The following is a 25,972-nucleotide window of genomic DNA, read 5'->3' as shown; positions in this document are numbered from 1 at the left end:
CTGCCCTGTGAGCACGGGATCCGTTTCCTGTTCAACTTGCTTGGCAAGTCGCGGACCTTCGCACCTAAGGCCGCCTGGGCTCCTCCGAGCCGGGGCGGCGAGGGCCCGGTCGCGCGTGCGTGGCGGGCCCGTGCTGGGTGGACGCCGTCCCTAGCAAAGCCTCCTCCTCGCCCGCAGCGCAAGTGAAAGAGGAAGAGGAGGAGAAAGCCACCCAGGGCTAGGCCGCCCGGCCGCGTGCCCGTCCTGCCGCCAGGAGCCCGCGCCCGCTGCCGGTGTTGTGCTTTTGACATGTCTGTGTCAGTTGGATGGTGTCCACGCGGCGCCCTGGGCGCCCTGGCGGAGCTGAGTTCTTCCTGTGACTTTCTTTCCCTTCGTTTTTGTTTTTTTGTTTTTTTTTTTTTGCTTCTCCACGACTTAGCAAAGCAGTGATCACCCTCTCAATTTTAAAAAAAGGAACTTTTTTACAATGGCATTATATCCAAGCGACCACTTCCCGGGTGGAAATCAAGACTTTATGTAGTTTTTGTATGTTGTAATATTTCTTCAAATAAATCTCCGATAAAGCATCGAAACTACCGGACTGATTGACTCGGGGCTGAACTGAGCCCCGCTCAGCTAGCTGGCCTTGTGTGGGGCGCGGGTTTTAACTCCTGGGACTTCTGGTTCTGGCCACTGAGGTGCAAATGGAACTTAGAAATGTGGCTTCCGGGATGTTTTTTGCTTTTATTTGGTCTGGAATGGAATTGTGATGCCTGGTGATACAGCAGCTGTCTTGTGACCATGGGGACTGGCAGAGGATCACGGGACAAGAACTCACTGCCGAGCTATGGGCCTCTCCAGCTTAAGACTGTTAGATGAAATTGGGTGCAAGTGGCTTACACCTGTAACCCTAATTCCGTAGGAAGCTGAGATCTGAGGATCAGTTTGAAAGCTAATTGGGATAGGAGAGAGTCTGGAGACCCTTATCTCCAATTAGCCAAAAGTCAAGTGGTGTTGGGGGTCAAAGCGGTAGGAGGACTAACCTTGAGCATAAAGGGCTAAGGGACAGTGCGCAGGCCGTGGGTTCAAATCCCAGGACTGGCAAAGGGGAAAAGGCTTATTTGGGCTTGGCAGTCAACCCAGCTTGACAAGCGCTCTAGATTCTACCACAAACCCTAACTAATGTAGTTCATCTGTGAAAGGATTTACTAGGAAGTGCTTTTAAAAACTGAAGTGGCTGGGAAGGTGGCTCAGTGGTAGAGTGCTCGCCTCGCATGCATGAAGCCCTGGGTTCGATTCCTCAGGACCACATACACAGAAAAAGCTGGAAGTGGTGCTGTGGCTCAAGTGGTAGAGCGCTACCCTTGAGCAAAAGCAGCTCAGGGGCAGCGCCCAGGCCCCAAGTTCAAGCCCCAAGACTGGACAGCAAAATTTTAAAAAGCCACTCCGTGTCAATCACCCAGAAGGCCACAGAAGTGGGAAACGCCCACCCTGGCGGCCGTAGGTGCGCTTCTGTGGGTGACCACTAGAGGGCGCCCTAGCCCCCTGTCCTCAACCGGGCCCTGAGACCCGCGAAGTACCCAAGGGAATGCGGCCTGGAATGAATCCCAGCACGGAGCGGGGTGGAGGATCACAGGCTGGGCCAGCCGGTGGGGCTTCCGGAGCCAAAGCAGCCCAGGGCTTGTGCACTGATCCCCAGTACGTACTTCTATTTATTTTCTATCAGCTCCATCACTGCCCCCCCCTACTTGGTTTCTGGATTTGCTTATCTGAGCTACCTTGGGTGCACCCACACTGTGTTGGTTTTTCTTCTTGGCTTGATTTAAACTTGACACCCTGTGCTCCGGCTTGGCTGGTGCTCTACCATTTGAGCCACAGCTCCACTTCTGGCTTCTGTGTATGTGGTACCTAGAAATCGAACCCAGGGCCTCATGCATACTAGGCAAGTCTACCTCTAAGCCACGTGCCCAGCCCAGGGTTTTACTTTCAAATTGCTCAGTATTGTTTGGTGCTAATAGCTCACACCTGCAATCCTAGCTAGTCAGGAGGCTGAGATCTGAGGATGATGGTTCAAAACCAGCCTGGACAGAAAGGTGTATGAGACTCTAGGCTCCAGTGAACCACTCAAAAGCTTGAATGGAGCTGTGGCTCAAGTGGTAGAGCACTAGCCTTGAGCACAAAAACTCAGGGACAGGTGTGCTCAGCCCTAAGTTCCAGCCCCAGGATCAGCACACAAAAGTAAAAAAAAATAGTTGGATTTAAACAAGGTCATTAAGGTGAGTCCTAATCCAGTGTGACAGGTGTCCTTGGAGGGATTACAGCTGACAAGTACAAAGCTCAAATGTCATGAGGATTCAGAAGAGGTTGCTAAGGAGAGACGCAGAAGACTTGCTTACTGACTCCGAATTCCGCACCGAGGCCTCCAGAACTGCAAGAGAATAAACTTCCCTTTTACCCACTGAGCCTGACTTTTTCTCTTTTTCTAGCTGCAGGGCTGGAATTTGGGGCCTGGTCCCTGTCTTGAGTTCTTTTGCTCAAGGCAAGCCCTCTACCACTTGAGCCACAGCACCACTTCTGGTTTCCTGGTGGCTTATTAGAGATAAGAGTCTCACAGACTTTCCTACCCAGGCTGGCTTTGAACTTCGATCCTCAGCTCTCAGCCTCCTGAGTAGCTAGGATGACAGCTGTGAGCCACTGGTGTCCAGCTCAGGCCCAGGTTTCCTTATGGTCACCATAACTTGGGGTTTACATCACGTGCTTTCGTCCGAGAATACCCGGTGTTCAGTGGTGGATTTCGACACTGCAGCACTTGAATGGACTCTGCCCCGTGATCGGCAGATACTTAGTTCTTGTGATTGCCATCAGCTCTCGCAAACAACTCTTCTTGGACTTTGGGGGTGGGGTGCGGGAGAGGTTGAGAGTTGTTCAGGGTCTTGTTATGTAACCCAGGCTGGCCTTGAATCCAAGTCTTCCTGCCTCTACTCCTGAGTGCTGGGATTACAGGCATGAACTACTGTAACCTGCTGGAATACACAATTTATACATTCCTTTAATATGAGCCTGGGGCTGGTGGCTTACACCTGGAATCCCAGCTTCTCAGGAGGCTGAGATCTGAGGATCATGATTCGAAGCCAACCCCAAGCAGGGAAGTCTCCAATATGCTATGAAAAACTGGAAGTGGAACTGTGGCTCAAGTGATAGAGTGCCAATCTTGAGCCTAAAAGCTCAGGGACAGTGCCTAGACCCTAAGTATAAGCCCAGGATCAGCACACACACAAAAGGTTGAGGGGGCTGGGAAGGTAACTCAGTGGTAGAGCGCTTGCCTTGCATGCCTGAGGCCCTGGGTTTGATTTCTCAGCACCATGTAAGAAAAAAGCCGGGAGTGGCGCTGTGGCTCAAGTGGTAGAGCGCTAGCCTTGAGCTGAAGAGCTGAGGGACAGCGCCCAGGCCCAGAGTTCAGGCCTCACGACTGCCCCCCCCCCCAAAGAAAAAAAGGTTGAAAGTGGAGTGCCTGATCTGAATAATTTCATGTCAAATGGATCATCAGCCACCCTCTGTTTTGTTTTTTTTGCCAGTCCTGGGGCTTGAACTCAGGGCCGGACACTGTCCCTGAGCTGCTTTTTGCTCAAGGCTAGCACTACCGCTTGAGCCACAGCACCACTTCTGGCATTTTCTGCTTACGTGGTGCTGAGGAATCGACCCCAGGGCCTAATGCATGCGAGGCAAGCACTCTACCACTGAGCCACATCCCCAGCCACCCTCTTATCTTTTTTGTTGTCTGTTAGGCTAGAACTTTATATATTTGTAGGGGGAGGGAGGAGGAGCCTGGCAGTGAACCCAGGGCCTTTGCACAAGCTTAGTGCATGCCCTATTACTAAGCCACGCCTCACCCCTGATGTTAAGTCAAGTGACTTCGATAGGTAAAATTAGGCTCATCCAGCCGGGCGCTGGTGGCTCACGCCTGTAATCCTAGCTACTCAGGAGGCTGAGATCTGAGGATCGCGGTTCAAAGCCAGCCCGGGCAGGAGAGACCGTGAGACTCCTATCTCCAATAAACCACCAGAAAACCGGAAGTGGCGCTGTAGCTCAAGTGGTAGAGCGCTCGCCTTGAGCTGAAGAGCTGAGGGACGGCGCCCAGGCCCAGAGTTCAAGCCCCACGACCAACAAAAAAAAAAAAAAAAATTAGGCTCATCCCAGCTGCCAGCCTGGACTATATAAAATGCTGGCTTGAAAGAATGAGAACTGACCACGTGCTGGTGGCTCACCCCTGTCATCTTAGCTACTCAGGAGGCTGAGATCTGAGGATCATGGTTAAACTCAGCCAGGGCAGGAAAAGTCCATGAGACTCTTGTTGGTTGTGGGGCTTGAACTCTGGCCTACGTGGTGCTGTTCCTCAGCTCTTCAGCTCAAGGCAAGTGCTCTACCACTTGAGCCACAGCGCCACTTCCTGCTTTCTGGTGGTTCATTGGAGATAAGAATCTCAGTACCAGGCTGGTACTCAACCATGATCCTCAGATCTCAGCCTCCCAAGTAGGTAGAATGACAGGCGTGAGCCACTGGCACTGGCTTAGGAGACTCTTAATAGCAATAAACTACTCAGAAAAAGCTGGAGGGCTGGAAGTCACAGCTGGAGGGCTGTGACTCAGTGGTAGAGTGCTAGCCTGGAGCCCAGAGAGACGCAAGGACAACACCCAGGCCCTGAGTTCAAGAACAGAAAGTGTGGCTCAGGAGTCGAGTGCTGGCCTGGAACCCATTCCAGGCTAAATGAGAGCATGCAGCCATTAGTTGAAGCCTTGGTACTGGCACAAAAAGAAACGAGAAAGGACAACAACATTTGCTATTTTAGAAGTGACCAGTCATGAAAGAATTGTTCTCTGTGTGTTTATGTGCCAGTCCTGGGGCTCGAACTCAGAACCTAGGTGCTCTTCCTGAGTTTGTTTTTTTTTTTTCTCTGAAGGTTGGTGCTCTACCACTTGAGCCACAGCTCCACTTCTGGCTTTTTGCTAGTGAATTGGAGATAAAGAATCTCACAGCCTTTCCTGCCCAGGCTGACTTTGAACCTTGATCCTCAGATCTCAGCCCCCTCATTAGCTAGGATTGCAGGTGGGAGCCACCCAGGGTGGATTCCTGGAGTCCTAGCGATGGCGAGCTTACGACAAGACCTGCGTCCCTGGCCCGCCTTGCGCAGATGGAGCAAGACTTTGTCTCAGGATGATTTAAAAAAAGTCAGAAAATAGTTTCCGAGCGGTTGAAGGCGTGGCGCAGGCGCCAGCCCATGAGCAGCAGTGTCAGGCGCCGAGTTCGAGTCCTGGGATTCTGGGACAAGTACAGACAGACATACAGAATATATTCTGAGCTGCTCCCGAGCTCCCCACGCTGGGAAGGCGGGCGCCACAGGCTGCGTGTCCGCCTCCTGCCGCCACGGGGCGCGCGCGAGCAGCGCGGCAGGGCCGCTCTGGGCCGCGGCGGCGGCGTCGCCGGAAGTCTCGTTCTCCGCCCACTTCCGCTCTCTCGGCCCTGGCTGGGGCTGCGTGGAGAGGCCTGCACGATGCCGACCGGCGACTTCGAGTGAGCGCGGGGGGCCGCGGGGGGCCTGCAGGGGCGACCTGCGGGTCTGGGGGTGAGTGGCAGGCCCGGGGCTCCCCGGGGCCGGGCCTCGCCCGCCCCAGCCCTTCCTTCGCCCCTCTCTCCGCAGTTCGAAGCCCAGCTGGGCCGACCAGGTGGAGGAGGAGGGAGAGGATGGTGAGTCGCGCCGGCGCCCTGCCGCCTCCGGCTGCCTGCTCGTGCCCGATGATCTGGGGGTCCCCTCCCCTGCGCCCCACGCCGTCCTGGCGCCAACCTGTTGCATTGTCAGCGTCCGGGCCCCTCCCCACCCCCCTTCCCACAGGCCCCTGGAGGAAGGAACTCCTGACACCCCAAGATGGCTTCGTGGCTTGACCCCCCCCTTCATGCATGGGGTCCCCCCAGCCTTGCCCAGTGCTCCAGGTCGCCCCGATCGCTCTCTGTCTCTCTTTCCCCCAGTTCCTGGTGGGGGTGTCAACCCCCACCCCCCACCCCGGGCCCCTCCATTCCCTCCAGCTGACCCCCCCTTCCTCTCCATGGCTGCCCCCGGCAGATAAATGTGTCACCAGCGAGCTTCTCAAAGGGATTCCTCTGGCCACTGGCGACACCAGCCCCGAGCCTGAGCTGGTACCTGGAGGTGAGTGGCTGCCTCCTCACCCCGTCCCCTGGCCTCCGGGGAGCCCTCTCCTCCGGGACTCAGTTTCCCTGCTCTTTTTCAGCACCATTGCCACCTCCGAAGGAGGTCATCAATGGAGACATAAAGACGGTGACGGAGTACAAGATAGACGAGGATGGCAAGAAGTTCAAGGTGAGGCGGGGGCGGCGCTGTGGGGACTCAGGGGTGGACCAGGAAGGGCTGCTGGTCCCAGGAAGCCTGGCCTGTCTTCCTCCCATCCGCAGATCGTCCGCACCTTTAGAATCGAGACCCGGAAGGCGTCCAAAGCCGTTGCAAGAAGGAAGGTGAGACCCTCTTTTGCCTGTTTGTGGGGCTCATCCAGGACTGGGACACAAGAATTGGGAAAGTTTGAGATAGAAGTTCAGCTCACTGTTACAGATGTATTTATTTGTTCATCTTATTTGTTTTCAGTCGCTGATTGGGCTTGAACTCAGGGCCTGAGTGCTGTCCCTGAGCTCTTTTCACTCAAGGCTAGGGCTCTACCACTTTGAGCCACAACACCACTTCTGGCATTTTGTGGTTCTTTGGAAATGGGAGTCTCACGGACTTTCCTGTCCAGGCTAGCTTTGAACCATGATCCTCAGATCTCAGCCTCCTGAGTAGGATTACGGGCATGAGCCACCAAAGCCTGGCCTGGTTGTTTTTATGTTCTTGCGACAAGGTTTTATTATGTAGCCCCCACAGCCTGTGCCTCCCGAGTGCCAGGAGTACAGGCATGCCTCTGAGAGCTGGGCTGTAGTCAAGGCTGGTTTAGATTTTAGTCCTTTTGGCTTGTCTGCTTGGTGAAATAGAACCAAATCTTCCCTTGAGGCAGAGGAAGCAACTTGTATTCACCCACACAGGGCTTCTGGAAGAGTCTCAGTGGCACACATCGTGCCAGGCTTCACACCAGGCATTTGCTGGAGCTGTGACTGGTGACCTCCATAGTGGCCTGGGGTTGGGGTGTAGGGTGAGGGGGACGGATGTAGTCCCTGTTTTCGAGGAGGTAGTGAAGCTGGAATTCCTCAGCTGACTCACCTAGACCCATGCCCTGAGCACTGCCACCTGCACAGTGCCAGAGTTGTTGGCAGGCCGGCCGTTGTGACCTCTGCCCTATTCTAAGTCTCCTTTTTCTAACTTGAAACTTTGTTTTGTTCTGTTTTTGTGTTGGTCCTAAAGCTCAAAGCGAGCTTTTGTGTTCAAGGCTAGTGCTCTACTACTTGAGCCGCAGCTCCAATTCTGGCATTTCGGGTGGCTCACTGGCAGACTTTCCCCGCCCAAGCTGGCTTCCAACCAAGATCCTCACATTTCACCTTCCTGAGTAGTTAGGATGGCAGGCGTGAGCCACCAGCACCCAGCTTCTGACCTGTAACTCTTCCCCACCCCCTCCCCCTCCCTGTCCCTTGCCTGTCCCTGAACCCAGAACTGGAAGAAGTTTGGAAACTCAGAGTTTGACCCTCCAGGGCCCAACGTGGCCACCACCACAGTCAGCGATGACGTCTCCATGACGTTCATCACCAGCAAAGAGGTAAGGGGGGGAGGTGGTGGCTTGGGGGTGGGGCTGTGCGGGGTTGGGGGGGGTGGAGGCGGGGTGGCAGGGTCCCTGAGCCCTCACCCCACACTCCTGCTCCCCACCAGGACCTGAACTGCCAGGAGGAGGAGGACCCGATGAACAAGCTCAAGGGCCAGAAGATCGTGTCCTGCCGCATCTGCAAGGGTGACCACTGGACCACCCGCTGCCCCTACAAGGACACCCTGGGGCCCATGCAGAAGGAGCTGGCCGAGCAGCTGGGCCTGTCCACCGGCGAGAAGGAGAAGCTGCCTGGAGGTGCGTGGCTCTCCGGGGCAGGGTGCCTGTGGCTCTCCTCTCCTGTCCCCCCCCCCCAGGTTGCTGGCCAGCGCCTGGCTCCTGTCTGGTCCCTTGCTGTTGGCTGCGCATGCGCGCTGAGACACAGCAGGACACTGGCCTGGGCCACGGCCTGAGTGCTGCTGGGGACAGTCGTGCCTCTGTTTTGCCACCATTCCTCTGGTGGCTAAGCATTGGGAGTTGAGGGTGCAGTGTGTGGCCTGTCTGCGCATGCGCGCCTGCAGCCCCAGTGGCGGCCTCCGTCCTTAGAGCTGTCTGCTAGCTGCGTTGTGTCACCTGCCATGCTTGGGGACCCGGGCTTCCTGGGGGTCGCGCGGCAGGTGTTGCCCGGGTCATGGCTCTGTGGGATGGGGGGGCGTCTGTCCCGCGGCTCTTGCTCTGCCAGCGAGGGCTCGAGCGCCTCTTCTGTCCTTGGGGTCGCCGGGGTTTGTGGGGCGCCCTGGCCCGGGGGGGCTGAGCGGGCCCTGTGGGGCGTCTGGTTGGCAGAGCTGGAGCCGGTGCAGGCCGCGCAGAACAAGACGGGGAAGTACGTGCCGCCCAGCCTGCGTGACGGGGCCAGCCGCCGCGGGGAGTCCATGCAGCCCAACCGCAGAGGTGAGGCCCGGCGCCCCGGGGCTGGCGGGCACGGGGCGGGGGGGAACCCCAGGCCCGCCCCCCCACCATCACCCCCCCCCCCCCGCAGCCGACGACAACGCCACCATCCGCGTCACCAACCTGTCGGAGGACACGCGGGAGACGGACCTGCAGGAGCTCTTCCGGCCCTTCGGCTCCATCTCCCGCATCTACCTGGCCAAGGACAAGACCACCGGCCAGTCCAAGGTGCGCGGGCCGCCCGGGCCGGGCAGCGGGCGAGCCGGGCAGCGGGCCCGCGCCCGCCCCTCACCCCGCCTCCCCCCGCCCCCTCCAGGGCTTCGCCTTCATCAGCTTCCACCGCCGGGAGGACGCGGCCCGCGCCATCGCCGGGGTGTCCGGCTTCGGCTACGACCACCTCATCCTCAACGTGGAGTGGGCCAAGTAAGCCCCGCCCCGCCCCTTCCGCCGCTGCTCAGCCTATAGCCCGCGTGCCCCGCCCTCTGGCGCCCCCCGCCCCCCCCCCCCCCCCCGCAGGCGCCGCCACGCCCCCTCGCAGTCCCTTCGGCGGCTCCGCCCCTGGCCGTGCGCGCCACGCCTCCGGGCCACGCCCCTCCCGTCAATCTCCTGCCACTGCACGCCTTGAACCTCCCAGCTCTTAACAGCCGCCAAACCTGCTTGTCCCAGATTCCCGGGTCCTTGCCTGGGACGTGGCCCGGCTCCCCCTGTGCCCTTGGTCACCACACTGCCTATTTGGGGTCCACGGAGCCCCGCAATGGGGGAGCTTGAGGGGTTCTGACCCCACATCTCATCCTTCCCTCCTCCAGGCCATCCACCAACTGAGGCACGGCTCCGCTGGACCCTGGATGAGAAAGCCTGCGCACGTGCGGTCACCGAGGGCAGTAAAGAAGGCACAAAGCAGCTTGTGTGTGTTTGGCTTTATTGTGTGGGGGTGCAGGGTGGGGTGGTGTGCCAGTCCTGCTGGGGCTCGAACCCAGAGCCTGGTGTTGTCCTTGAGCTGTTTTGCACGAGGCTGGCGCTTCTGCCGTCTGAGTCACAGCTCCACACTTCGGCTTTCTGGTCATTAATTGGAGATAGTTGTCTCGAGCTTTCCTTTCCCCAGCTGGCTGTGAGCCTTCGTCCTCAGCCTGAGTGGCTGACAGGTGTGGCCTTCCCTGCCCCCGTCCCAGCCCAGGGGTCTGAGCATGGGGTGGGGGGGGTGCTCTGGTTGTCTTGGGGAGGAAGTGGCTGAAGGGCGACGTCAGGGCCCAGGGCCTGTCACCCTGCGGTGTCACTGTCGCAGGGGCCTGTGGTGAGCAGCAGGCTGGGCCGGGCTTCGGGGCTGGCCAGCGCGGGGAGAGGCTGGTCTTGGCCGGGACGCTGGTCCCGCCCCGCCCTGCAGGCTGGGCAGCCCAGGCTGGGCACCACGGCCATGTAGAGCAGCGGGTGGGTGCACATGGCAAGGGGCACCAGGCCCCGCGTCACCTGGAAGCCCAGGTAGGGCCCCAGCTCCAGCGCCCGCACCGCCTGGGCCTCGTCCGCGAAGCTGGGGCAGCGGGCCAGCCAGCGCTGCCGGGCGGCCGCGTTGAGCACGCGCAGGACCAGGTAGGGCACGTAGGAGCTGGCGTACACCGCCACCCCCGCGGCCACCAGCAAGGCCACGCGCAGCTTCTCGGCGGCCGACATGCTGTGGCTGCGCAGCACGGCGCGGCCCAGGGCGCCGAAGGCCAGCAGCGTGAGCAGCAGGGGCAGCGCGCCCCCCAGCGCCGCCAGCGCCAGGCTGTAGGCTCTGAAGGCGGGGAGCTGGCTGGCCGCCCCTGCGCCCAGACACCGGACGCAGGCCTGGGGCCTGGCCGCGCCGCACGCCGCCCGCGCCGGCCCCTCCGGCCCCTCGAGGTGGGCGAAGCCGAGGGAGGGCGCGGCCAGCAGCGCGGCCAGCGCCCAGGCCGAGGCGCTCAGGGCCCACGCGTGCCTGGGCCGCAGGCGGCTGCGGGTGAGGAAGGGGTGCGCCACCCCCAGGTAGCGCGCCAGGCTGATGCAGGTGATGAAGAGGACGCCGCCCAGCAGGTTCCACGCCGACAGGAAGCGCTCCAGGCGGCAGGCCGCCAGCCCGTAGCGCCAGCTCTTGGGCGGGTAGAAGTAGGCGGCCATCGGGGGCAGCGCCAGCGCGGACAGCAGGTTGCTGGCGGCCAGCTGCGCGGAGAACACCACGGCGGGCGGCCACGGCCGCCGCTCCCGGCGGCTGAAGCGGTACAGGGCCAGGCCGTTGCCCGCCACGGCCACCAGGAACTCGGCCACCAGGATGGGCCACAGGTAGGCCTCCTGGAAGCCCGCCAGGTGGCGGGCGGCGGCGGCCGAGAAGTTGGCCGGGCAGGGCCTGGCGCCTGGGGGGACGGGGGACGGCTGAGCCGCGGCGCGCGCCCCGCCAGCCGTGCCCGCTGCCTCGCTTCCTCAATCTGTGGCCCCCGTCACTCGCCCCTCCTTCCTTCCGTGCCCTGCTTCGGTAAAGCTGGGAGGGGGGGCAGTGGCACCGCACCGTGGGAGCCCAAAGCCTGCGGTTACAGCCCGGCAGCGACCGCCCCGGCCCCGGCCGCCCCGCCCCAGGGCCTTGGCACGGCGCTGCTCAACACGGTGCCTTGCTGGGCCTCCCCGCGCCCGCCTCTGGGCCGCTCTACTGCCACTGCCCGCATCCTGGAAGGTTCTATCCAGCCCCTGGTCAACCTGACCTTTGGCCCCACAGCCACCACCCGCCCAGGCGTCCCCACCACGCACGGAGCCCGCCCTCACCTGGGCCTGCGGCTGCCATGGCCCCGCTCTGGTTCCCCGCGCTCGGCTCCAGCCTCGCCGGCAGGGCCGCCCCGCCCCGCCCCGCCCCCGCTTCCTTCCGCATCCTCCCCTACGGCCGGGGGCGGGGCGGCGCACACAGCGGCGCACACAGCGAGCTCCGATCCCCCGGCCCCGGCCCCGGGTTCCCCCAGCTCCCCCGGCCCCGCGTCAGCGGGCGGCGGCGGCGGCAGTGCCCGAGGCGGACGAGCCGGTTCCAGCGTTTATTGGCAGCAGATGAGGGACAGCTCCTTTATGAAAGGAAACCGGGGCGCCCGGGCCCCAATGTGGGGCGTTCCGCCGTGCGGCGGCGCTCGCTCAGGAGCCTCTCCTCGGGGCCCGGCTTCCGCCCCGGCCGGCAGCCTTGGGCCCCGGCCTGGCCCGCGCCCCCCGGGGCTCGGGCGGCCTCCGCGCTGCGCCCCGGCCCGGCCCCGGCCGCCGATGCTGCCGCTGCCGCTTCCCGCCGGGAGGCCCCGGCCGCCTGCGCTTGGCCGCTGTCGGGAACATGTCTGCGGGGAGACGGGGTGGGTCAGGCCCGGGGGCGGCCCGCGGCCCCCCCCCCCCCGCCCGCGCAGGCGCACACCCTCGTCTGGCTCCTCGCCCACGGCCTGGCGGAAGTACTCGGCTTCATCCTCCTCCTCCGCCTCCTCCGGGGGCGCCCCGGGGTCCTCCGCATCGCTGTCGCCGCCGGCCCCCAGCCGGGCCCGCTTCATGCCGGCCAGGCTCTTCTTCCTGGAGGACAGGGCAGGGCAGGGTCAGCCCGCTGCCGGCCCCGCGCCCCGCCCCGCCCCGCGCCCGGCCAAGGACGGACTTGTCGGCCTCGCGGCGCTCGCGCTTGCGCAGCACGTCCTCCGCCTGCTTTTCCCGCCGCTGCGCCTTGAGCCGCAGCTTCTCCTCCTTGGCGGCCAGGATGGCCTGCAGCTCCTCCTCCGTCTTGTGCACTGCCAGGGGGGAGGGCACCGGCTTACGGGGGGTCCCCGCGGCGGGGCGCCGCTCCCCGCCGGGCCCCCCAAGCCCGCCGCGCCTCACCGAAACTGTGGAACAGCACATTGCCAGCGCCCACGCCCTCCTGGATCTTAATGAGCTGCAGGGTCATCCGGGGACCGATCTGGGGGGACAGGAAAATCAGCCCTTATGCAAGGCTGGGGGCAGCGGGGGGGGGGGCAGCCCCACGCCCCCCCTCACCTCCGTGAGGCGCACTGCGCTCTGCTGGGCGCGCATGTTGCCGCGGCCCGCGATGGCCTGGGGCAGCTCCGTGACGTTGTGCTCCCCGTCCGGCTCCGCCTCACTTTCCGACAGCCCAGCACCCCTGCGGGGGGGGGGGGGGGGGACAGGCAGGACTGAGCCGGGCGACCCCGGAGCTGGAGCCCCGGGCACCGCAGCACCCCGCGGCCGCGCCCTGCTCACGTGGCCAGCAGCTCGCTGATGTCCTGCAGGCGGCTCATGTTGGGGAACTTCTCCTGCAGCAGCTTCTTCATCCCGCGGCTGGCGCCCACGGGGACCACTTTGATGCTGCTGCAGGGGGGGGCGGTCAGGGCTGCGATCAGAGGGCACGGCAGACCCCCCCACTCCTCCCCCCCTCCCCACAGTGCGTCAGCGCGTTTACTTTGAGGCTGAGCCATCACGGGGTCTCAGCAGCATCAGCGTCATCAGCCGCACCTCTGGGCCAACCGCACCACTGCCCTGCCCTCCCCCCCCCCCCCAGCAGCACTCACTAATGGCGGAAGTCCAGCTCCTGGGAGTCAGGGTTGTAGTTGATGAGCAGGCAGCGCTTGATGGTGTTCAGGTTCACCTGCAAGGGAAAGGCGGCAGGGCCACGGGAACCAGGGTCAATCAAGCACACACCGGTGAGGGTTCACAGGCGGTGGGGGGGGGGGGGGGGGGAGGCCGGGCCTCTGTGGGCAGTGCCCACTGGTTCTGCACTTTACCAAGGACGCACAGATCAGATTTCTACCAAGCCCCAGCTCGTTACACAGCTAACCCAACACCCACAGTGTCATGGGGTGGAAGCTGGGGCTCCTGACTTCATCACTTGGTAAGAAGCCTCTGAGCTCAAAGCGGGACTGGGTTAAACAACGGAGCCTCAAAACAAAAAACAAGCTCAGTTGGAACCTGGTAGCACATGCCTCTAATCTTAGTTACTCAGGAAAATGGAAAATGAGATCTGAGGATCACGGCTCAAAGCCAGCCTGGGCAGGAAAGTCCGTGAGATTTTTTTTTTTTTTGGGGGGGGGGGGGGGACGGGGGTCCGGTTGTGGGGCCTGAACTCTGGGCCTGGGCGCTATCCCTCAGCATTTCAGCTCAAGGCTAGCGCTCTATCACTTGAGCCCCAGCGCCACTTCTGGCTTTTTTTTTGCTTATGTGGTGGTGAGGAATTGAACCCAGGGCCTCAGGCATTCGAGGCAAGTGCTCTACCACTGAGCCACTGTCCCAGCCCCTCCGTGAGACCTGATACCTCCACCCCACCCTGTGCCCACAAGATGCCTGACCCACCTTGTGCACGTTGATGGAGGGGAACAGGTTCTGGAACATGGTGGCCATGAGCTTCACATGCATGCCGTGGGGGCCGAAGCTGTTGAGGACCAGGAGGGGCGGGTGGGCAAACTGCTGCTCGTGCATGCGGTGCCGGCGCAGCGAGGAGACCACGTCACGCACCAGCGTGTACTGCAGGGCAAGGAGGTGAGTAGGTGACCTGGGCCTAGGGCTGTGTCCCCAAGCCCTCCTTCTCCCCCACTGCTGCTCCTTACCTTATTGACCTGGAAAGTCAGTGTCGGGCCTCCAGGAAGGCGCATCAGCTTCTGCAGGAAAACAGGGGGTGAGTAATGTGGCAGGATCCAGCCGGGTGGCAGGGGCCTGGGCTGTGGGACCACTGTCCCATCTCTTCAGAGCGTTTACTTTGAAGCCAGAATCATGGCAGCTCAGAGGCATAGGGGTTCATCATGAGAGATGGGAGGAGGCCGCCTGGGGATGGGGGGGTGAGGGGTTGGGGGAGGAGTTAGTGGGGAAACAAAACATGAAGAGAGCCCACTCACAAAGTATACGCTGGTGTCCGTTTTGCTCAAAATCAGGAAGTGTGTGACCCCCAGGGGCCCGGCCACTGCCACACAGTCCTTCAGGGAATTTTTCTTGCGAACCTACACGTTGTGAAAAAGGGAAAGGGATCAATACTGAGCAGATCCCACATCGAGCAGAGGTCATTTCAGATGGGAACCGCGACACTCCGCGTCTCCTGAGTAACTAATAACATGGAGCCGCGGGGGCCGGGCTCCACGGCTAATTCAGGCTCTTCCTGGGAGAGAACTTCGTAGCGCGCGTGGAGCAGATCCCAGGCTGGACGCAGGGAAGGAGCCATCCCGGAGCCCCTCTCCCCGCGGCCCTGCCTCCGGGGCTCCGGGGCCCCTCTCCCCGCGGCCTCTCCCGCTCCCCGCGGCCTCTCCCCGCGGCCTCTCCCGCTCCCCGCGGCCTCTCCCGCTCCCCCCGGCCTCTCCCCGCGGCCTCTCCCGCTCCCCGCGGCCCGCGCACCTGCAGGCGGCTGGCGGTGAGCGGCTCCACGACGCGCCGCAGGTCCAGGCTGAGCTGCCGCACGCCGCGGCCCGCGCGGCCCCGGGTGAACACGAACGAGTGCGGCTGCGCGGCGTAGGCCTCGAGGTTGCGCTGCTGCGCCTGGGCGCGCGCGCGCTTCTGGTGCCGGGACTGCGGAGACGGACAGAGCCGGGGGACAGACGCGGGTGAGCCGGCGGGGACCCCGCCCCACGCCCCCTCCCCCAGCCCGGGAGCCCGGACTCACCTTCCCCGACTGCCCCATGCTGCCTTCTCCTCCACGAGGCCGCTTCCGCGACCGCTTCCGGCGCCGGGAGGCTCGCTTCCGGCGCCCTTCCGGTGACGTCACCGCGCGCGCGCGCGGGGCGGGGCGGGGGAAGGAGGGAAATCGATGGGAAGCGTTGCTATGGAGATGGTGGGCGTGCCTGTTTCTAAGGAAACCGGGGCGGGGCTCTGCTGCCAGAGACGGTCAGAGAATCTGGTACACGGGTTCGAATCCCTCCTCGGTCCATTTCCTCCAGCTCTACCATTGAAAAACTTTTTTAGTTCTTGGCCAATTCAGGGCTTGAACCAAGAGCCTGGGCACGGTCCTTGAACCTGTGTGTGCTCAAAGTTAGTGCTCTACCATTTGAGCCACAGCACCCCTTCCAGGGTTTTTGTTGTTGTTGTTGTTTTGAGTGGTTCATTGGGGATCAGAGTCTCACAAGAGCTTTTTCTGCCCGGGCTGGCTTTGAGGAGGGTCCAGTCGTGGTCCTGAACTCTGGGCCTGGGCGCTGTCCCTCAGCTCTTCAGCTCAAGGCTAGCGCTCTACCACTTGAGCCACAGCGCCACTTCTGGCTTTTTCTGCTTATGTGGTGCTGAGGAATTGAACCCAGGGCCTCGAGCATGCAAGGCAAGCGCTCTACCACTGAGCCACCCCCAGGGCTGGCTTTGAACCATGATCCTCAGACCTCAGCCTCCTGGGTAGCTAGGACTATAGGCCTGAGTCACTGGCGCCCAGCTGAAACTGTTTTTTACCTGCTAAATTTTTATTTTTCCTGATGAAACTCCGTCACTCTTCCTAACAGCTCCGCACTCCCACTCCAAAACAATTTCAACAGGCCTCACGTCCTAGTTTCTTTTTTTTTTGGGTCCGGTCGTGGGGCCTGAACTCTGGGCCTGGGCGCTGTCCCTCAGCTCTTCAGCTCAAGGCTAGCACTCTACCACTTGAGCCACAGCGCCACTTCTGGCTTTTTTTCTTTTTGCTTATGTGGTGCTGAGGAATTGAACCCAGGGCCTTGAGCATGCAAGGCAAGCGCTCTACCACTGAGCCACCTTACGTCCTATTTTCACGTCATATTCATTCCTGTACCTCTTCATTGCTAGCTCCTCCCTCCAGCCTATTTTACTTTGTCATTCTGTGTGTGTGTGTGTACGAGTGCGCGTGCACTATCTCCTGTCCTTGAACTTTTTGTTCTTTTTTTCCCTTTTCTTTTTCATTCCTTCTTTTTTCTCTTTCTTTTTCTGATCAAGGCTAGTTAGTACTCTACAACTTGAGAAACACCTCTACTTCTGGGTTTTTGGTGGTTAGAGATTGGTCTCAGTGGCGCTGTGGTTCAAAGTGGTAGAGTGCTGGCCTTCAGCAAAGACAGCTCTGGGACACGGCCCAGGCCCTGAGTTCAAGCCCCATGACCAAAAAGATAATAAAAAATAAAAATAGCAGATGTATGAGCCAGCACTGGTGGCTCATGCCTGTAAATCCTAGGTACTCAGGAAAGTGAGATCTGAGAATCACAGTTTGAAACCAGCCCAGGCAGGAAAGTACCTGAGACTCAGGCAGGAAAGTACCTGAGACTCTTATCTCTAACCATATAAAAACTGGAAGTGATAAGGGCTCAAAGTAGTAGTGTATTAGCCTTAAGCTTTTGAAAAAGCTCAGGGACAGTGCCCAGGCCCTGAGTTCAAGCCCCAGGACCAACAACAACAAAAATAGTCTCATAAACTTTCCCACCCTGACTGGCTTTGACTTGTGATCCTTAGATCTCAGCCTCCTGAGTAGTTAGGATTACAGGTGTGAGCCACCAACCAGTCCATCACTTTTTTTTTTGGTCACAGGTCTTGAACTCAGGGCTTGGTTGCTGTCCCTGAACTTTTTCACTCAAGGCTAGTGCTCTATGACTAAGCCACAGTACCACTTCTGGTTTTCTGGTGGTTAATTGGAGATAAGAGTCTTGTGGACTTTCCTGGCTGAGCTGGCTTTGTACTGTGATCCTTAGATCTCAGCCTCTGTGTAGCTAGAATTTCTATTATTATTAGTAGTAGTAGTAGTCAGTCGTTGGCTTGAACTCTGGGCCTGGGCTCTGTCCCTCAGTTCTTCAGCTCAAGGTGAGCGCTGTACCACTTGAGCCACAGTGTCACTTCCAGCTTTTTCTGCTTTATGTGGTGTTGAGGAATCCAACCCAGGGCCTCAAGCATGCGAGGCAAGCACTCTACCACTGAGCCACTTTCCTGGCTCCTATATTATTTTTTGTAAGTGCCCACCGCACCAAGGTTTTTTACATGGCATTTCAGATATGCATGTACCATATTTCCCGCAGAAATAACCTACCCAGCTCTCTCTCTGTCTCTGAGATGACGCCTCTCTATTAGCTTGTACTGGCTTGGCTTTGAATATGAACTCACCATCCTTCTGCCTCTGCTTCTGCCGTTTTGTGGCTTGGAGGCTGATAACAAAACCCATATTGTGGGGGTGTCTCCATGACTTTATTTATTTGCAAATAAAGAGACCAAAAGGCAATGCTCAATGCAGCCAGATACAGACCAGACGGGGCCTGAAGCCACTGCCTCTTTTTCCTCTTCTGTCCAGGGCCCTGTCTGTTCATGAGGCGAGACATGGAAAGTCCACATCACCTCCTGGCAACTCTGGGCAAGCCAGACACTCGGTGAATAACTCACCTCCTCTTTCTTTCCACTCCAAGCCCCTGACTTGGCCTCAAGATGGTTGGCTTCCTCCCCAAAACCTTGTGGTGGGGGGAGAGGAGGTGGGGGAGGGACACCCCTCGCTGGGTTGAACATCTCTATCCCCTCCCACCAGTCCCCCCTCCACCATGCGTTCTCCCCAATTCCCTCTCCTCTCCTCCAGTTCTACCTCTCTGCCCCCTCCCTGTCTGAAACTCCCCCCCTCCCCAATTTCACCCATCATCCTTTTCATCTGCTGCAAGCTGACATCGCCCTCTGGTCCCTGTCCCCATCCACCCAGCTCCCAGGCTCTCCTGGCAGATCTCTATGTCCCCCATCTCTCCTTTCTCTGCCAATGAGGAAGCCGGAGGGGGCTGGGAAGGGGGCTGAAGGGGGGGAGGCCCGCCTCAGGCCTGAAGCCCAGCCTGGCAGCCTTTCTCCCCTCAAATCCGGGACGACCATTTCCTCTCTGAGCCCTGGAGTGCACTCGGGTTACTCCCCAGTTCAAGACGGTGGAAAGGAGGAGGAAGGACTAGCGCCTGAGCTCAGCAGCTCCTCACACAGGTTGGGGAACCTGGCTTTGGCCTTGGGGACGGGGTGGGGGACCAGGGGTTCTGCATGATCGGTGAGAAATGGGCCGCAGGAGTCTTCCTTCCCGTTCCGTCCCTGTGGGCTGAGCCTGGTGGGACTCTGTGGCCGGGTGTGTGAAAGAAAGATATCTGGAACAAGCAGCCAGGGGCTGATGGGTGTTGCTGGGTGTGTGGATCACCGATCGTAAGTGTGCAACACAGATCTAGACGCTCGAACCGTGGAGTATCTCCAAGTTGGACTCCGTGTGTGTGTGTGTGTGTGTGTGTGTGTGTGTGTGTGTGGTATTTTTCTCTTAAATATTGAGGTGTCCTATGGAGGGTTGCCATGATGTTCTTCATTGCTCCTGAATGCGTATCACGCTTCCGTTTGTGTGTGTGTGGGGGGGGGGGGTTTGCTGGGCATAGATGCCACAGGCCTGCAACAACTCTTCTTGGAGCCACGCCCCTACCTTCAAGCCACGCCCCACTAGGGAGCCACGCCCACCAGTCCTTTGCCCCACCAAGTAGCTGCACCTCCCACTCTAGCCCCGCCCATACCTCCAAGCCCCGCCCCGGGCCCCGCCCACTCTGTTTTTGTGCCCATGTGACCACACCTCCTATTACTTTAGCCCCGCCCTGCATCTGAGCCAGGCCCACCCCCCTCCCATGTCCTATCACATAGCTGCACCTACGATTTTAGCCACGCCCACCCCTGAACCACGCCCACCCGTTCTACACTTGCAGCTACATCTTACTTGAGCCACGCCCACTTCTGCTTTCTGCCCACCAGGTAGCCACACCTCCCGTTCTTTGAGCCACGCCCCTACCATCAGTCCCGTCCTGTCCTGATCTATGCCCCCCATGTAGGTGTACCGCCTACTACCCTAGCCACGCCCCACATTTGAGCCACACCCACAACCAGCTTGGGCTCCTCCACTACTTTTGCCCTGCTTCTCCATCTAGCCGCACCCCTACCACTGAGCCCTGCATGCAACCTCCTGAATGTGTCTTCCTGTCTGTTACTTTGTGCATTCAGGAGCCAAGCTCCCTGGAATGAATTCTGTCACCTCTCTTTCTGGCTGTGTGACCCATAGTCAAGTCGTTCACCCTCTCTGAACTTTAGTTATGAAAAAAGGTGTACAGGTTACTGAGACCTGCCACGCAGCAGGTGCCTGGTGAAGGTCCCCATCGCTGGTCCCCCTGTGTGTGCTGTGGGTGTGGGGGAGTCTAGGCTCCTAACTGCCTGATTCTCTGCCTTCTGCTAGGAGGAAAAGAAGCGAAAGAGGCATCCGGGGCAGTGACCTGTCTTATCAGGCTCTGGAGCCCTGGGTTGGGAGAGTCTGGCAGCTGGGCCTCAGTTCTCATGGAGGAAATGCTAAATATTTACAATTGCTGCGCTGGGTTGGGGGTGGGGGGTTCTCAGCCCTCTTGCTCCTTCTCTCTTACCCGCCTCAGCCATTCCCCAGCTCAGAGGTGCTCCTGGACCCTCCGCTCTTCCTGGGACTTCCTGCGTCTGCAGAGAACCTCGCTGGATCATGGCGGGTCTCGGTGGTGAGAGGTGAGGGAGAGGGGCCCAGGAGGAGGTGGGGGGCAGATCCCTGATCCTGGCAGGCCGCGTGAGTTTGAATGTGGCAGCATCTGGGGCTGATGGGTGCATGCGAGTTCCAAGTGTCGGGAAGCATAGACAGGGGGGCTGGGCATAGTGGTGCATGCCTGTAGCCACAGCCACACCATCAGGAGGCAGAGGCAAAGAGGATCTTGAGTTCCAGGACAGTCGGGGGTGGGGGTTCCCATCGTGAGACCCCTCCATCTCAAATATAAAAAGATGAGCTCTTCCATGGCTTGTGGGAGGCCCTGCGTCCCATCCATCAGAAAATAAATGTCTAGGGAGAATGTTCCAGACTCAGGAAACCAACAAAGGTCTGGGAAGGCAGAGCCAGCGGACCAGGCCAACACGGGCACCAGAAGGTTCTGAGCAGAGGGGTGTGCGGGGCCTTAGAGGCGCTCACAGGCCGCCGGGCGGCTATGGCGGTGGCGGTGGTGGGGACTAGGCCGAGGCTGCGGTCAAAAGGTTGGAAACCAGGGAGGCATCAGCTGTAAGGAGATCCGGATGGCGCCTGGAGCAAGGGAGAGAGAGAGGGAGGGGTGGGGTGGGGGAAGAGGGGGGAATCGGGGTCTAACCAGGAGAGGGGCCTGGGGGGGGGGGGGTTAGATCTGCTGGGGCAAGAAGATGGCAGAAGCGGAGGGGGGGTCACGCCTCTCATCTTAGCCGCTCCCAGGACACTGGGATCTGAGAGGATCCTGGTTCGAAGCCAGCCCGGGGAAGGAAAAATCCAATGAACCACCAGTAAAAGACGGAAGGAGAGCCGTGGTTCAAGTGGGGGGGAAGCAAAAGAGCTCGGGGACCAGCGCCCAGGCCCCGAGTTCGAGCCCCAGCACTGACACCTCCTCCCCCAAAGCTTGATGAATTTAGCCCCGGGCAGCCAGAGGACTAAAAGACCAGGGCAGGGTCCCCGTAAGAGGACGGGGAGGCGCCTCACCAGGGCATCCCCCGCGTGTGGGCGCAGATGGGGGGCTGCAGGCGGACGTCGGGGTACCACCCCCCTCCCTCTCTGCCTGCAGGCTGGCCGTGTGCACGCTCCTCCGGCTGCAGCTGCTGCTCGCGCTGGGCGCGTGGTGCGCGCGGGCGAGCGCCCCGCGCTGCAGCTACACCTTCGTGCTGCCCGCGCACAAGTTCACGGGCGCCGTGTGCTGGAGCGGAGGCCCGGCCCCCGCGCGCCCGGCGGCCGAGGCCGCCAACGCCGGCGAGCTGGCCGCGCTGCGCGTGCGCCTGGGGCGCCACGAGGAGCAGCTGCGCGAGCTGCAGCGATTGGCCGCCGCCGACGGCGCCGTGGCCGGCGAGGTGCGCGCGCTGCGCAAGGAGAGCCGCGGCCTGAGCGCGCGCCTGGGCCAGCTGCGCGCGCAGCTGCAGGACGAGGCGGCGCCGGGGGCGGGGCCGACGGCGTCGGGGGCGGAGCCCGGGGCGGAGCCTGCCGCCGCGCTGGAGCTGCTCGGCGAGCGCGTGCTCAATGCCTCGGCCGAGGCGCAGCGCGCCGCCGCGCGCTTCCACCTGCTGGACGCCCGCTTCCGGGAGCTGGCCCAGCTGGTGAGCCGGCAGGGCGGCCTCATCGCCCGCCTGGAGCGCCTGTGCCCCGCGGGCGCCGCCGCGCAGCAGCAGGTAAGCGCCTGGAGCCTTTCCTGGGAGCCGGCCACGGGGGCAGCCAGACCCCTGTCCATTATCCGCAATTCCAAAATCCGAAAGAGAAGTAAATGCATAAATGTAAATATGAACTGTCTGCACACATATGTGCGGACATGGTCTATGTAATATAGAGTACAATGGTAGATGATATGGCATACAAACACACCTATATAATACATAAATACATAAGTACATATATAACTAATATATACATACATGTCATATATACTATAACATATATAACCACAGCATATGTAAATATATATGTACATATGTAATATGTAACTATAGTATAAACATAGTATACAATATGTAATATATAAATATCAATATAGCACATATGTGGTATATAGTGTAATTATATGAATATAGTATATATAAAATATAGTGTATATAAATATATAAACATATAGTATATATAAATATATGGTATATATAAGTAGTATATAGTATATACATAGTGTATATAAATATATATTTATATGTATAGTATGTATACTTATAAATACATATATAACTATATATAAATGTAACGCATATTACATATAATACAATAACAAATATATAAGTATATATGTATATATGTACTTGTATATATGTACATATGTGTATATATATGTATATGTATACATATATATATATATATGAGCGGCTTCTTGATGTAAATATTCAGGCATATTATTATCACCACCACAGAAAGTCCAAGGAGTGTCTCTTTGTGCCTTGTTAAACGGCGTTGTGGAACTCAAGGCCTCTGCGTACTTACTTGCTGAGCTTTGCTCAGTTTGTGGGTAGACAGGAACACCAGTCAAGATTTTAATGGTGCTCTGCCGCTGGAGCCACACCTCCAGCCCTGCTTTTTGCTGGTTACTTTGGAGATGGGATATTTTTTTCTTTTCCTTTTTTTTTTCTGGTCCTGGGGCTTGAACTCTGGGCCTGGGCGCTGTCCCTCAACTCTTCAGCTCAAGGCTAGTGCTCTACCACTTGAGCCACAGAGCCACTTCTGGTTTTCTGGTGGTTTATTGGAGATGAGTCTCATGGACTTTCCTGCCTGGGCTGGCTTTGAACCACGATCCTCAGATCTCAGCCTCCTGAGTAACTAAGATGACAGGCGTGAGCCACAGGCGCCCGACAGGATTTTTTCTGTTCTATTCTGTAACATGATTCTCCAGGTTTTTGGGGTTCCCCTCCTTTCTTCCTGCAGTGCCAGGGCTGGAACCTAGCACCTCGAACATGCTAGGCCACTGTTCTACCATACAGCCGCACCTCACCCCTGTTCCTAACTTTCGGGTTCGAGATTGTTGTGCTGTTGGTCCTTACTTACGTTAAGGAGTAGGTGAGGGAGAATTTGGTAAGTTAATAGTCAACGCTGGATGAGGTCTCCTAGTATTCCTATTTGAAGAGAGGGAAACTGAGGCAGAGGCCAGTTAAGCTCTGAGCACCAGATCAGGCATGTTAGTTCAGGGCCCCCGAGACGCAGCCTCTGGCACCGAGGCGGATTCCAGTCTGGCTTTCTTCCTTACCCCAGGTCCTGCCGCCACCCCTGGTGCCTGTGGTACCCCTGAGTCTCGTGGGCAGTACCAATAACCTCAGCAGGAGAGAAGACAGTCTGAGACTGCAGGGACCCCCAGCCTCTCCCATGCCCGCAGGGAACCCTGCTGCCCCCACCAGACCAGCAGGTAACATGGGGGGGGGGGGGGCGTTGGGGAGTGTCTAGAGACTTCTGGGAGATTCCTAGACTTCACTGTGGGTAGGAAGAAATGGAAGTCCGAATTTTAAGGGGAGGTTCCACTCATCATGAGAGGATTTGAGGAAATGAGCCTCTTATTTTAATGGGGGGACAAAAAGATGGCACTCTTATTCTGATAAAAAGGGGGAAAAAATAAACAGACCAGGCTGGTAATACAGCACCGTGGTAGAGTGCCTGTACACAAGGCCTTGGCTCCATCTTCATTACCACATATGCGCGTGCGCGCACACACACACACACACACACACACACACACACACAGCTAAGCTCTCTGCGTCTACACCAGTACTGGGGTTTGAACTCAGGCCCTTGCACTCACTTGGCTTTTCCCACCAGCCGGCACTTTATCTCTTGGGCCACGCCTCTGGATCCAGCTTTTGTTTTTGCTGTTAAATGGGTTTTTTTTTTCCTGTTTGGGCTAGTTTCAAATTTTGATCCTCAGATCTCCAGACTCTTGAATAGCTAGGACTTCAGGTGAGTGGTACAAGTCACCCAACAAAGATCAGACTTGTTTCTAGGGTGTGAATAGTTTAAAAAAAAAAAAAGAATTCGAGGAGTCAATCTTATTTCGGCGAGGGCACAGAAGATTTAGGACTGCTACTCTGGTGAGTTGGTTCAGAGAGGACTTCTACTCTGGTAAGGAGACCCCAGATGTCGTTTGAGAATCCCAGACTTCCTATTTGCCCTGGTGAGAGAAGAGAGACTGGAAGATCTTCCTTAGGTTAGGAAATGGCTGCTGGTGCTCTTATTTAGGGTGAGGGATGTGAAGAGACAGTACTCTTATTTGGATGAGGGGATCAATACATCCTGAATTCTAATTCCAACAAGGGAATGGTTGGTCCCGGTGTCCTGACATACCGCCAACTCTGTGTCCATAGGTCCCTGGCGTGACTGCGCAGAGGCCCACGAGGCCGGACACAGGCAGAGCAGAGTGTACGAGCTCCGGCCGGGCCGCCACGGGTTTGCAGCGTGGTGTGAGCAGCAGCTGGAGGGTGGCGGGTGGACGGTGATCCAGCGCAGGCAGGATGGCTCCGTCAACTTCTTCACTACCTGGCAGCACTACAAGGTGGGCTTTGGGCGGCCTGATGGGGAATACTGGCTGGGCCTCGAGCCCATCTATCAGCTGACCAGCCGCGGGGACCACGAGCTCCTGGTGCTGCTGGAGGACTGGGGGGGGCGTGGGGCTCGCGCCCACTACGACAGCTTCTCCCTGGAACCCGAGAGCGACCACTACCGCCTGCGGCTGGGCCAGTACCGGGGCGATGCCGGGGACTCGCTTTCCTGGCACAATGACAAACCCTTCAGCACCGTGGATAGAGACCGAGACTCCTATTCTGGTAAGGAGGACTTTTATTCTGGTGGGAGGGCGGGGGAGGTGGGGCTTACTCTGGTGGGGGAAAATGAAGAGCAGTGGGGAGCCAGGGACCTTGTAAGATGAAGGACTGGGAGTCCAGGTTCACACCAGAAAGCCGGAAGTGGTGCAGTGGCTCAAGTGGTAGAGTTCTAGCCTTGAGCAAAAAAAAAAAAAAAGCTCAGGGCCAGTTCTCAGGCCCCGAGTTCAAGCCCCACCTCGGGGGCTGGAGTATCCACATCTACATGTCTGTATATTCATATAGTGCGTGAGTACTTTGGGTTTGAACTCAATATCTGGGCGCTGTTCCGAAGGTTCCCCCCCCCCACTCAAGGCTAGCTCTCTAGGAAGTGGTGCGAAATTTAATTTCCCTAACGAACAGTGAAGGACTCCCCTACTCCGCAGAAAAGGTGGGAAGAGGGCATGACTCAGGTGAAGAGAGGGAACATGAAAGCTGGTACGCTGAAGGAAAAAGTGGGCCACGAGGGCTTTTATTTTGGTGAGGAGATGGAGGGAGACCAGGCTTCATCAGGTTGCAAACTGGGGGGGGGGGGGAGGGAAGGAGGGGAATGGGGGAGGTCGGGCTAAGAAAAGCCTTTGCCCCCCTGAAAGTGCTAGGAAGCGGGCTTGTATTCTGGTGGGAGAACACGGCCTCTCTCTGCCCCTCCAGGTAACTGCGCCCTGTACCAGCGCGGGGGCTGGTGGTACCACGCGTGCGCGCACTCCAACCTCAACGGCGTGTGGCACCGGGGCGGCCACTACCGCAGCCGCTACCAGGACGGCGTGTACTGGGCCGCGTTCCGCGGAGGGGCCTACTCGCTCCGCAAGGCCGCCATGCTCCTCCGGCCCGCGGGGCCGTGACGCCGCGGCGGGGGCTGTGCGTGTGGTGGGGGGACCCGGCCCCGCCGTCCCGGCCACCCGGCCGCCGTCCCTTTTGTGTGAGTTAGCAAAAGAGGAAAAAAAAAAAAGAGACGAAAACCCACCAAAAATAAAAGGGGGGCCGGGCGCCCCGGCTCGGACGGCGCCCGCGGTCCCGGCTGAGCGCGGATCTGTGTCCGTGGGGAGCGCGAGGCGGAGGAGCGCGCGCGGGGTCACCGGCGTGGGGTCACCGGCGGGGTCAGGCGCGCG

General features: G+C 59.2%; 5 protein-coding genes and 2 non-coding genes across 8 annotated transcripts in view; 3 read left to right on the top strand and 4 right to left on the bottom strand.

The window, feature by feature from the left end:
• The window catches only part of Dnmt1 (DNA methyltransferase 1), a 34,842-nt gene extending 34,270 nt beyond the window's left edge, over nucleotides 1-572 (top strand). For both annotated transcript variants that reach the window (XM_042693780.1, XM_042693779.1), the window contains one exon: nucleotides 178-572. In XM_042693780.1, the coding sequence (XP_042549714.1) occupies nucleotides 178-221 (44 nt within the window). In that variant the 3' untranslated portion in view covers nucleotides 222-572. The remainder of the gene's footprint in view (nucleotides 1-177) is intronic.
• A 4,898-nt stretch (nucleotides 573-5,470) lies between these two features.
• Nucleotides 5,471-9,554, top strand: Eif3g (eukaryotic translation initiation factor 3 subunit G). Its single transcript, XM_042693591.1, has 11 exons — nucleotides 5,471-5,547; nucleotides 5,675-5,721; nucleotides 6,095-6,178; nucleotides 6,261-6,349; nucleotides 6,442-6,501; nucleotides 7,620-7,724; nucleotides 7,835-8,024; nucleotides 8,550-8,657; nucleotides 8,746-8,882; nucleotides 8,971-9,077; nucleotides 9,461-9,554. Exons 1-11 carry the CDS (start codon nucleotides 5,528-5,530, stop codon nucleotides 9,474-9,476), a joined length of 963 nt encoding a protein of 320 aa, XP_042549525.1. The 5' UTR covers nucleotides 5,471-5,527; the 3' UTR covers nucleotides 9,477-9,554.
• An 81-nt stretch (nucleotides 9,555-9,635) lies between these two features.
• On the bottom strand, nucleotides 9,636-11,487 carry P2ry11 (purinergic receptor P2Y11). The gene is made up of 2 exons (XM_042693590.1): nucleotides 11,421-11,487; nucleotides 9,636-11,017 (listed from the first exon to the last, which is right to left on the bottom strand). Exons 1-2 carry the CDS (start codon nucleotides 11,437-11,439, stop codon nucleotides 9,912-9,914), a joined length of 1,125 nt encoding a protein of 374 aa, XP_042549524.1. The 5' UTR covers nucleotides 11,440-11,487; the 3' UTR covers nucleotides 9,636-9,911.
• A 180-nt stretch (nucleotides 11,488-11,667) lies between these two features.
• Nucleotides 11,668-15,298, bottom strand: LOC122119575 (suppressor of SWI4 1 homolog). The gene is made up of 12 exons (XM_042693589.1): nucleotides 15,244-15,298; nucleotides 14,979-15,149; nucleotides 14,489-14,590; nucleotides 14,204-14,254; nucleotides 13,950-14,120; nucleotides 13,172-13,248; nucleotides 12,864-12,971; nucleotides 12,642-12,765; nucleotides 12,486-12,564; nucleotides 12,268-12,397; nucleotides 12,040-12,188; nucleotides 11,668-11,965 (listed from the first exon to the last, which is right to left on the bottom strand). Exons 1-12 carry the CDS (start codon nucleotides 15,259-15,261, stop codon nucleotides 11,775-11,777), a joined length of 1,371 nt encoding a protein of 456 aa, XP_042549523.1. The 5' UTR covers nucleotides 15,262-15,298; the 3' UTR covers nucleotides 11,668-11,774.
• LOC122120034 lies at nucleotides 13,040-13,119 on the bottom strand. Its single transcript, XR_006149656.1, has one exon. It is a non-coding gene; the product is annotated as a small nucleolar RNA U105B (small nucleolar RNA).
• On the bottom strand, nucleotides 14,329-14,409 carry LOC122120032. The gene has a single exon (XR_006149654.1). It is a non-coding gene; the product is annotated as a small nucleolar RNA SNORD105 (small nucleolar RNA).
• On the top strand, nucleotides 15,260-25,962 carry Angptl6 (angiopoietin like 6). Its single transcript, XM_042693640.1, has 8 exons — nucleotides 15,260-15,335; nucleotides 17,842-17,917; nucleotides 19,768-19,831; nucleotides 19,958-20,060; nucleotides 21,070-21,719; nucleotides 23,272-23,422; nucleotides 24,372-24,830; nucleotides 25,515-25,962. The coding sequence occupies exons 1-8, from the start codon at nucleotides 15,260-15,262 to the stop codon at nucleotides 25,703-25,705; spliced, it is 1,770 nt and encodes a 589-aa protein (XP_042549574.1). The 3' UTR covers nucleotides 25,706-25,962.
• The last annotated feature ends 10 nt before the right edge of the window (nucleotides 25,963-25,972 follow it).

This window comes from Dipodomys spectabilis, unplaced genomic scaffold (assembly GCF_019054845.1).
Source record: "Dipodomys spectabilis isolate Male_0828 unplaced genomic scaffold, ASM1905484v1 ptg000173l, whole genome shotgun sequence".
Classification (NCBI taxonomy): Eukaryota; Metazoa; Chordata; class Mammalia; order Rodentia; family Heteromyidae; genus Dipodomys; species Dipodomys spectabilis.
The sequence above is the reverse complement of the archived record's forward strand: the minus strand, read 5'-3'. Positions and strand labels throughout refer to the sequence as shown.

Coding starts and splice junctions, on each gene's coding strand:
- Eif3g (XM_042693591.1), top strand. CDS start 5,528: ATGCCGACCGGCGACTTCGA. Junction 5,722..6,094: donor GGAGGAGGAGGGAGAGGATG/GTGAGTCGCGCC, acceptor TGCCCCCGGCAG/ATAAATGTGTCACCAGCGAG. Junction 6,350..6,441: donor AGGATGGCAAGAAGTTCAAG/GTGAGGCGGGGG, acceptor TCCCATCCGCAG/ATCGTCCGCACCTTTAGAAT.
- Angptl6 (XM_042693640.1), top strand. CDS start 15,260: ATGCTGCCTTCTCCTCCACGAGGCCGCTTCCGCGACCGCTTCCGGCGC. Junction 20,061..21,069: donor GCGGGTCTCGGTGGTGAGAG/GTGAGGGAGAGG, acceptor GTGTGGGCGCAG/ATGGGGGGCTGCAGGCGGAC. Junction 24,831..25,514: donor AGACCGAGACTCCTATTCTG/GTAAGGAGGACT, acceptor CTGCCCCTCCAG/GTAACTGCGCCCTGTACCAG.
- LOC122119575 (XM_042693589.1), bottom strand. Junction 14,255..14,488: donor CGGACACCAGCGTATACTTT/GTGAGTGGGCTC, acceptor GTTTTCCTGCAG/AAGCTGATGCGCCTTCCTGG. Junction 14,121..14,203: donor TGACTTTCCAGGTCAATAAG/GTAAGGAGCAGC, acceptor CTTGCCCTGCAG/TACACGCTGGTGCGTGACGT.